We start from the raw sequence: 11,303 nt of genomic DNA, 5'->3' as shown, positions 1-11,303 counted from the left end.
TTTTTTTACTTTCCATATTTTCTTTAAATTTTCACCGGAAATTATTCTGGTTATAAGTCAGTGAATCAGAGACGTATATAACTGTATACGTCTCTGAGTGAATGCATATATATATATATATATGCATTACTATTCCCATTATTTTGAGCCTCATAATAATCAAATTAACATACATTGTAAAGAGCGAGAGGTTGACTGAATAATAAGTACGTTTGTTTTTATATATGGAAATATGAATCATTATGACAAGTCTACAACGGCCCTGACTTCACATGTACCGTTTTCTAGTGTTACTAATTACTAGCTATGTCAAGAGCTAAATTGATCATGACTAATACAAGAACTACTCATGCGTGGCTCGGTTAGTCGGGCGTTTGTAAGTCATGATCAAATGAGCGAGAATACCTGCCTGTGCGGTGTGTTTGATGTTTACCTGTGCGTCCTCGATCCCGATTCTGTCGTCTGTTCCAAATGTGCCGTTGAAATAAGGATTTTAATGACAGAAAAAGAAGAGCAATGGGTAAGTGAACGGATTTGGCTTAAATTATAATTCATAAAATTGATAAACCTGATGTAATTTAATTAAGATAACATGAATGTCAGGTGGTAATGCTAGTGTCAGTTTCCCACTACAGCACTGCAGCAGGTAAATACGTCTCTGCCCGAGTCACTAAGTGGATAAATATTGATCGCCTTTTTGTCACGGATGTGGCAGAGAAAGTCGTTGGCATCTATCATTCATTTAGTAAAACAATAGCTAGTCTCTTATCTAGTTTTCATTCTATTGACATTTTGAAGTTCGCCTGTTCAGTCATAATCAATGAGTAGTTCTACATGTAATTCATTTTATGTTGCAGGCAAACAGTAACTTATCAAATATGTACCTTTTTTAATAATTCACTACATGTACATTTAAGTGTCAGACATTGCAATCATTTTCATATAGCATATAAACTTGAATTACAATACTTAAAAAAACTAACTTAAACTGCTTGTTTTAAACATGTAAGACCCTACAATTGCTATTCCTAGATTTGATAGGACTTATTAAACATGTAAGACCCTACAATTGCTATTCCTAGATTTGATAGGACTTATTAAACATGTAAGACCCTACAATTGCTATTCCTAGATTTGATAGGACTCATTAAATTGATTGTAAAATTTAAAAACTCCTTCATTAACATTTATGATTTTATTGTAGAATTGAAATAAACCCCAGAACCATGGCATAATTAAATCAAAAAAAAGAAAATAACTGATTTACATTTTTCACAAAAGAAGGAGCATTGTTTCAACATTTTTTTTTTATATAAATATATCTATTAAAGATGGTCTATTAGATATAGAATGTATAGAGATATATTCATAATGTATCAATAAATATATATGACCAATCATTATATAATAATAAAATATAATGATATAACACCATGCCCCCAAATAACCCTACATTCAAAAAAAAAAAAATGTAACACCCTACTGCCAAACAACCATTCATTTTAGAAATGTATGACCCTGCCCCCAAACAACCCTTCATTTTAGAAATGTAAGACCCTGCCCCAAACAACCTTTCATTTTAGAAATATAACACCCTGCCCCCAAACAACCCTTCATTTTTTTAAATGTATGACCCTGCCCCCAAACAACCCTTTATTTTAGTAATATAACACCCTGGCCCCAAACAACCCTTCATTTTAGAAATATAACACCCTGCCCCCATAACAACCCTGTCATTAAGTAATATAACATCTTGCCCCCATTACAACCTTTTCATTAAGTAATATACACCCTTCCCCCCATTACAACCCATTCAGTAAGTAAAATAACACCTTACCCCCATTACAACCCTGTCAGTAAGTAATTTAACACAATGCCCCAATTACAACCCATTCATTAAGTAATATTACACCTTGCCCCCATTCCAACCCTTTCATTAAGCAATATAACACCTTGCCCCAATTACAGGCCCTTCAGTAAGTAAAATAACACCTTACCCCCATTACAACCCTGTCATTAAGTAATATACACCCTTCCCCCCATTACAACCCCTTCATGAAGTAAAATAACACATTGCCCCCATTACAACCTTTTCATTAAGTAATAAAACTCTTTCTCCCCATTATAACCTTTTCAGTCAGGAATATAATACCTTGCTCCCATAACAACCCTTTCAATAAATAATATAACACCTTGGCCCCATTACAACCCTTTAATTAAGTAATAAAACACTTTCTCCCCATTATAACCTTTTCAGTCAGGAATATAATACCTTGCTCCCATAACAACCCTTTCAATAAATAATATAACACCTTGCCCCCATTACAACCCTTTCATTAAGTAATAAAACACTTTCTCCCCATTATAACCTTTTCAGTCAGTAATATAATACCTTGCCCCCATTACAACCCTTTCATTAAATAATATAACACCTTGCCCCCATTACAACCCATTTTAGTAAGTAATATAACACCTTGCCCCCATTACAACCCTTTCATTAAATAATATAACACATTGCCCCAATTACAACCCTTTCATTAAGTAATATAACACCCTGCCCCCATAACAACCCTTTCATTAAGTAATATAACACCTTGCCCCCGTTACAACTCTCTCATTAAGTTATATAACACCCTGCCCCCATTACAACCCATTTTTTAAGAATTATAACACAATGCCCCTTAACAACTGTTCCTTCTAGAAATATAACATCCTACACCAGGATTCTGTCTGTGAGGTTAGAGCAATACCTGCTGTACCTATGATGGTTTGTATGTAATATTTGTACACATACTAAGCGTTCACACTTATACTTTACATAGGATGTATTGTTTGGTTAATCTCTGGTAAAGCTCAACTATTTCATTTGCATAAAGGAGACCATTCAAACTTGTAAATTTTAGTTCAAAGTTGAAATCTTTATAATCCAATTGATAATGCAGCTATAATAACTACCGGGTATGTACTAAAAATAATTTGTATTACACATGTACTGGAATAAATTGGCAAGCCCAAAACATGCTCTGTTGAGTAATGTGCTAGAGAGGTATTGATCCAGGTACTTTCCCCATAAAATGACCTTGCGGACTCCGGATCTCTCCACCATTTCCCAACACAAATATTTCAAGAGGGCTAGGAGAATACTAACAAAACTAAACCAGTTAAACATTAACACATTTTAATTTTCAAAACATGAATTGAAGAAAGTGCACAATAAGAATTGTGCTGATGAAAATCAAAGTTTGGAGCTGGAGGGGGAAGAGGAAATGTGACTTTACCATAATTACCAGCTAGATGGCCTGGGGAGAACCCTGGTTTTGTTTTTAGTTAATACGGAATGGGGCCTTTATGTCTAATTTTGGGAAGAAAATATACGAACTCGGAATAAAATATTCAGGAGAAAACTGTGATTTCGGCAATTTAAGGCATAATTATGAAAAAGTTTCAGTTCAGAATGGGACCCTGTCATTGGCCCAAAAAAGTCCCCTGAAAAAACGCTGAATGTAAACGGCAGTGATCATGAGTTCTTTGTTGAAAATGTTAACATAATCCTAGATCAATCACTACGACCTATTGTATACATACAGTGTAGGTCATATACACAGTTCTATGGGGAGCATTGATCAGCTGTTTTTAGATCCCGGAAGTATAGAACTCCACAAGAACATTTTTACGGTTATGGTTTTGACATATTACTTTTTTTTTGGGTGGTTATTTGTAGGACAAGGATCTTTAATTTTATTTATTACAGTACAAATGTATATAGGTAGTTCAATTTCAGAACCAATTTACAACACATATAAAACAATATTATATCACGCTTGTAATGTACAGGAATTCCTGATATGTGAGGGGACCCAAGTACTCAAAGAAAATCCACATGGTTGGGAAATAAATGTCAGTTCAGAACTGTTCACTTTAGATCAGGGAATGATCCCTGTTGGCCATCTTGGTGAATGTTTTATCCTCAGTGTCACATGATCACCTAATCTTATTTTGTCCTTTCCGTCGAGTGTCTGTATTTTACAGTGATCTTTTTTTGACACTACCAACATACTTACCAACTTGTTGAAAGTTTCATGGGGGAGATTTAGTATGCTCAAAATTAAAACAAATAAAATGTGTGTATACCACACTTAGAGACATTATAATAACTCTTTAAAGTGACATATTTTGAGTTATTCTTTCAGATGAAATCATTAGATCTTAGAATATAGGAACAGTTAAGCAAATTCACTGGTTGAAAACACTAAATTTAAGGGTTCAAAATCGGGAGTCTCCCTCCTAAATAGGGAGAGTTGGCAAGTATGAACCAAACATAGATTTACACTATTAAATACATTTCATAATTAAAATGGAACTCTTCTGAATAGGAGGTGCATAAATAATAAAGTTGAAAGATACATCCTGAATAAAAGGAGATCGGCCTCCCACTGTTTCTGAAATACAGTTTAATTCATAAGACATTATATACATTTTACCTCAAGCATTAAACTATAGCGAGAACAGATGGCTTTATTTGTGCAAACAAAATGATACTGTACAGAGAGAACGCATATATACACAGCTGTATATATAAAATCAATATTCAGTACTCAAAGTATTTTATGTAAGTATGGTATTTGTGTTATAAAGGTATGTCATTTTGATACTGTAGGCAGTATATATATATATATATGCATAATAGTCACATGTCTTTGGTGTGAAATTTCAAATGTTGCATAATGTAGAGTTAATAACATTTTTGTCCTCAATTGTTATCACATACATGTACCTGTATTACGGGCTGCCACCGTCTATCGTGCGATGATATACAGTACAATAAACAATATTTTTTGGGAGGTTATTATGATACCCCTACGATATTTTCAGGATTTTGTCATTAAGTCTATTCATAACGGTTTCAACAAGCTTAAGTGACAGCTCCAGCTTGGCATGCACATATAAGGACATGAATTGTGAGAAACTTTAAAGTCATGTCCATTTTGGACCAATTCTATTTCCAGTTGTAATATTGCCATTCAAGTTTATGATATATCTTTTTGCTTTGCTTGATAAGTATTGTATCATGACCACAGTACCATGATACATAATATCATCATGTTAATGTACACTTATATTTAACGTGTATCAATGATTTTTGGGATGTTTAATTCCTGGCCTTCAAATGTGGTATAATATATATAGCTGATAATATCTACATGCAGATCTAGACCGCTCAAAGTTTCTATAAGCCTGTACGTGCCCCCAATTGTTGTCGGATAGAAAGAATGTAAAGACTCCAAGCATATTTGGCAAAGTGACCCATGCCGGCCCATTGCTGTTGTTTTTTTTCCAGAAAAAGAGTAGGCCGGTACCCTTATTAAGGGAATGCACCTTAGGTCATTGGGGGATCTCTATGGTAGGCATAGGTATAGTAGCCGATAGTTACCGGTAACTCATTCACCCCTGAAGAAACATTTGAACTCTTCCAATTCAAAGGTTGGAATAGTTCATGATGAAATTTCAGGGGTGAATGGGTTAGTACACAGCTGGCCAAGCCTATAACTGTTACCTAACAAATTAGACTTTACTTACAGACACTATAAAACTACAGTGGATATGGCCTCAGGTGAATTTTGAACATTAGTTTGAAAATGTCTGAGATTAACAAATTTCCAGGTGTGTCACCTGAGGCCGGAATTGCTAGGTAACAATTACATGTACAGGTACAATGTAGAGCTGTTGTAGACGAGGACGTTTACCACAGGTAGATTGATGATTAGATATACAGTACAGGTAGAAAGGTTTGAACATGTGTAAGCTCGACCAAAATATAAATTTGTTTCAATTTTTCTAATTGATGTCTTGAAAACTCAACCGAAATGCAAGTGTAGACAGATAATATTAAAGTGAGAATTTTTTGTAAAGATATAAAATTGAATTGAAATACTCCTCATGGCTATATGGTAAGGATTTAAGCTCTACAGGTAAAATATGAAACAATAAGTATCAAGGTATATACACAATTACCAGACCAGAAATACCAATTGCATGCTTTGTTTCCAATTTCCTAATTTTGACTATTTAAAGGCCGCAACACTATATTCTGTAATGTACATTGTAAGTGTATAGACAGAAGATATATATATATATATTTTTTTTAAATGAGACCTTTAGTAAAAAAATAAAAATAAAAAACAATAGAAATATCCCTCATAGCTTTAACTGACACTAAGATATAAGCGAAATGTGAAACAGGTAATTTATTTATGAAGGCCTAATTTGAATTGCCTACAGCAAAATAAACTGCATATGTGGTCATCAAGTATGACTTTTAATAATTATAGTCATGAATATATTGTACAAACCATACATTACACTGACTAATATAACTAAAACATGGAATTTGAAGGATTGTTGTGTAAGAAATCCCTACTGTATAGAAGTAAACATAAAAAGCCATAACTTTTTAGGATCATGTCGAAAAGATCCTTAAATAAAAATATAAAAGGCTAATAAAACATGAATCAATGTCAATTTTATCAATGTTTTCTATGATTTGATTAGAATGTTGTTGACGCTCCTCTCAATATTGAAAGGTGTACAATATTTGAAGGATTGTAGCATAAAAAATGCCTATGTTATAGAAGTAAATATTAAAGCCGTTGCTTTTCATGTCAGAAAGATGCTAAATCTAAAAAGAAAAAAGGCTAATATAAAACATTAAATCAACTTCAGTTTTTTCTATGCAAATTGTCTTCCAGATTCCTAACAAATAATTCTCATATTGTTAGTTCTGTATGGTTGTCATTAATTATGTAATTAAATGTGTGTACACTCTCAGTTAAAAGAGTGACCAGTAATTAAGGATCCCTGTCCCAATCACTGTGGTTTTTCCTATATAAAGTAATCTCCCCGTAACTTCCTTAAGGATCCCTGTCCCACTACACTGTGGTTTTTCCTATATCCCTTTTAAATTCTGTTTTGATACATAACTATAGCACAGTTAGGTCAGCACACTTCTGTTGACTAGGTAAGCTGAGATAATATATCAATCTGGAGTTAAGGGTTCAAAAAAACTGTTTTCAACTCTTAGTTACTGAGATTTTGGCCGGATGGGGTCATCCTGCTGGGTGTCTTCGGCAGTATGTTTCAGTGAGGTAGCACTATAAAGTCGGCATCAGTTCTGCGCTATCACAAGGAGACTAACACAAACATATTGCAGCCTCCCAAAACACACACGCATACACTTCATGCATGCATCTTGCACACAGGGGAGGCCGTCCTTAAATTATCATAGCTGTTGATAGGACATTTTTGGGGTTTTTTGAAAAAAATCTACATCCATTTGATTAATATAAAGCAATGTTTGATTTATGAACTAATCAACCAATACTTTTTTTATTGCCAAATAAAAAAGAAACCATCAACAATTTATAATTTGAAAAACAAACTGCAATATGTAAGTTTCATTAGTGTTCTTGATAGATGTCTTTATGTGTAATGACTAGAGGTCAGAGGTCAATGTGATAATGCATATGTTATGCCAATATGGTAATTTTAAGAAAGATCACTAATGCAGTTTGAATTATAAATCATTAAATAAAACTTTTATGATTACAAGATTTATAGAATTCATGGTTGTAAACAGAGATAAAAGTACAAATTATTCAAAGTTTTACAGTAGCAGAGATGTATGATTTCATTATAACCAGATTCCAACTGGGCTTATAGATATCCATTCCGGACTGATGATTGTTTTGAAAATCAACTTATAGAATTGGGTCGAGCTCGTAGAATTTTTCAAAACCTGGCCATGCACATACATGTACAGACCCCATGTCTCCTGACCCTAACCGAACACCCTATTCCCTTTTCCTTGACCCCAACACAACACCCCATTCCCTTTTCCTTGACCCCAACACAACACACCATTCCCTTTTCCTTGACCCCAACACAACTCCCCATTCCCTTTTCCTTGGCCCCAACACAACACACCATTCCCTTTTCCTTGACCCCAACACAACTCCCCATTCCCTTTTCCTTGGCCCCAACACAACACACCATTCCCTTTTCCTTGACCCCAACACACCACCCCATTCCCTTTTCCTTGACCCCAACACAACTCACCATTCCCTTTTCCTTGACCCCAACACAACACACCATTCCCTTTTCCTTGACCCCAACACAACACCCTATTCCCTTTTCCTTGACCCCAACACAACTCCCCATTCCCTTTTCCTTGGCCCCAACACAACACACCATTCCCTTTTCCTTGACCCCAACCCAACACCCTATTCCCTTTTCCTTGACCCCAACACAACTCCCCATTCCCTTTTCCTTGGCCCCAACACAACACACCATTCCCTTTTCCTTGACCCCAACCCAACACCCTATTCCCTTTTCCTTGACCCCAACACAACAACCCATTCCCTTTTCCTTGACCCCAACACAACACACCATTCCCTTTTCCTTGACCCCAACCCAACACCCTATTCCCTTTTCCTTGACCCCAACACAACACCCCATTCGCTTTTCCTTGACCCTAACCCTCACCCCATTCCTTTTTCCTTGACCCCAACACAACACACCATTCCCTTTTCCTTGACCCCAACACAACACCCCATTCCCTTTTCCTTGACCCCCACCCTCACACCATTCCCTTTTCCTTGACCCTAACCCTCACCCCATTCCCTTTTCCTTGACCCCAACACAACACCCCATTCCCTTTTCCTTGACCCCCACCCTCCCACCATTCCCTTTTCCTTGACCCTAACCTCACCCCATTCCCTTTTCCTTGACCCCCCCCCTCACACCATTCTCTTTTCCTTGACCCCCACCATCACACCATTCCCTTTTCCTTGACCCCAACACAAAACCCCATTCCCTTTTCCTTGACCCCCACCCTCTCCCCATCCCCTTTTCCTTGACCCCAACACAACACACCATTCCCTTTTCCTTGACCCCAACCCTCACCCCCACCCCAAACACTGTAAAAAAGAATCTTAAATATATGCCTGGCTGGTAAATAGACACTGTATGAAAAGAATGATTCCTTTCCCAGTCTAGAAATTTCTGCTGGAAATATTTTGAGAGATCTATGAGGTGGTATAATGTGATAAAATAGAGCTAACTCATGCATGTACAGCGTGTGGGTTTATACCCAATACTACATTCTAATCAATACATGTTTAATTGTAAAACTGTGTATCGTTGATCGATAGCCTACCCAATATAAAAGTGAGAAAACGTACTCCTGACTCAGCGTTTCACCTCATACACACCGTTGCTCTATATATGGCTTCAGAAAACATCAATTTTAAATACAGGGCCAATCTGATCTAAAAAATTGCTAAATGTATTTCTGTAAAATTACGAATTTTCGTGGATTTTTTAATTTCGTTGATTTCATGGGTAAATCTTCATCCACGAATTCACAAGTCCATGAAGTAATGAAAAAAGTTTGATATAAAGCAATTCTCAATTTGAGTTGGTACTCGTAATCCAAAAATCAATGGACCCACGAATTAATTAGTGTGTTGTCAGGAAACCATAAAGAAAATATCTGATTTCACAGTATATAGATGTGACAAAAATATTTGATTGAGACAGATTGTAGACTTAATGGTAGGTGAATGTTAATGATTCCTGTAGCACTGCTGTAACTAACTTTCACATTTGAGACCTAATTTTTCGTATGACTTAAGCTTTGATAAATTATCTCTATTAGAATTTGAACAATGTAACCTTCCAGAAAATAACAAAGATGAAATTAACAAAAACTTAATCTCTTTGTACAAGTAATACCAATAGTTTTTGCTGGACTAATGATGGAAGTATTTACTAAATGGTGAGCTTTTGAAAAGCTGTACAAAATTCTATTAACTCATTTACCCCTGAAGTTTCATAGTGAACTATTCCAACCTTTGAATTGGAAGAGTTCAAATGTGTCCTCAGTGGTGAATGAGTTAAAATAGTACAATTCAAGTTAACAGAATGTATGGTGTAATAAATCTCAATAAATGTATATTGCCATTGTTCTGTAATAAGTTAAGTTTATTTACCATTACAGGATCTATACAAATCACAACACTGACATATTTAATAAGGCTTTGCTTTGAACCAGTAAATGAATGGTTAATCTCCTGGGTTTACTTTAGGATACCTATGGTAAATGTTTAACACCACATGTATAGCTTACACCTGTACTAAACAGAGTACCGAAGTGTGACATTCAGAACAGATGGTTCAGATCTGAGCTGTTATTTAATCGATCCAATTAGAGTTCAACAAACAATTTAAATGTGCCATGTTACTATATCTATGGTTCGGAAGACTAGTACAATAGGTATTGAATTTCATTTGCATATACACATACATGTACAATACCTTCTGTACAATAGGTATAACTGGCCCCATTGGCTCGAAGCCTGCTTACCATAGATAAGTTTATCAACCTTCAACTTCAAGGTAAAATCTGGAACTGTTATTCATACCTGTTAATCTCAATACAAGTGGTTGCAAGCATGGTAAGCCTTTTGGCAGCTAATATATATAACCTACCTATACTATCGGGTATATTTTAAAAAGTATTGAAATTTGATGAAAAAATGTGTAATTATTGATTAAAATAAGGACATATATTAAAAAATATTTCAGAAAAAGTTGAGTTGATATTTGACTTGTAAAGCTGACTAAACTTTCAATTTTTAAAACCATTAACTTAAGCTTAATGGCACTGATGTTTTATTACATTCAGAATAAGATTTAAACACACATTTTATTGAGCAAATTGCTATACACAAGTACAGTTTTTGAAGTTTTATTATAGGACATGTCAAGCTTGTGAAGTTTCCCAAAATGAATTTTGTCTAAATGGTTCGGAAGAGTACATATACAAATACAATATCTTCTATACTGGCCCCATTTGCCCAAAGCCTGGTTAGCTTCAACCAATGGTTACTGACATTTTCAAATATCAATACAACAAAAACAGTTACAATTGACATAACTTCACTGCTATAGCTTTGTTCAGACAAATAAGGTTGATGAAGTTTGTTTTCATTTTACTAATTTTGAAAGCCCTTAATTGCTTCCTATTGGCAACAAGTTGAATTTTGAAGTTATCCAACCTTTGAGCAACCAGGGTTCGAAAACTTTGGTGTTTTAAATGGCTATTAATAGTGGTTAGCATTGCATATCATAAGCATGTACTGAGACTCAGTGTTATAAAATGTGTGACTTATAATGAGCAATGCGGAAGTAAACCTGTATTGTCTAAATTAAACAAGTATACTACACTTCACCTAATAAGCCCCCCC

General features: G+C 35.1%; 1 protein-coding gene across 1 annotated transcript in view; it reads left to right on the top strand.

The window, feature by feature from the left end:
* Positions 1 to 361: 361 nt before the first annotated feature.
* LOC110445411 overlaps positions 362 to 11,303 on the top strand; it is a 33,873-nt gene continuing 22,931 nt past the window's right edge. Inside the window, exon 1 of the mRNA XM_021490022.1 lies at positions 362 to 520. Within this exon, the coding sequence (XP_021345697.1) occupies positions 517 to 520 (4 nt within the window). The 5' untranslated portion in view covers positions 362 to 516. The remainder of the gene's footprint in view (positions 521 to 11,303) is intronic.

The sequence above is a fragment of the Mizuhopecten yessoensis genome, unplaced genomic scaffold (assembly GCF_002113885.1).
Source record: "Mizuhopecten yessoensis strain PY_sf001 unplaced genomic scaffold, ASM211388v2 scaffold2275, whole genome shotgun sequence".
NCBI classification, from domain to species: Eukaryota; Metazoa; Mollusca; class Bivalvia; order Pectinida; family Pectinidae; genus Mizuhopecten; species Mizuhopecten yessoensis.
Note: the sequence above shows the minus strand (reverse complement) of the source record. Positions and strands in the feature narration are given on the sequence as shown.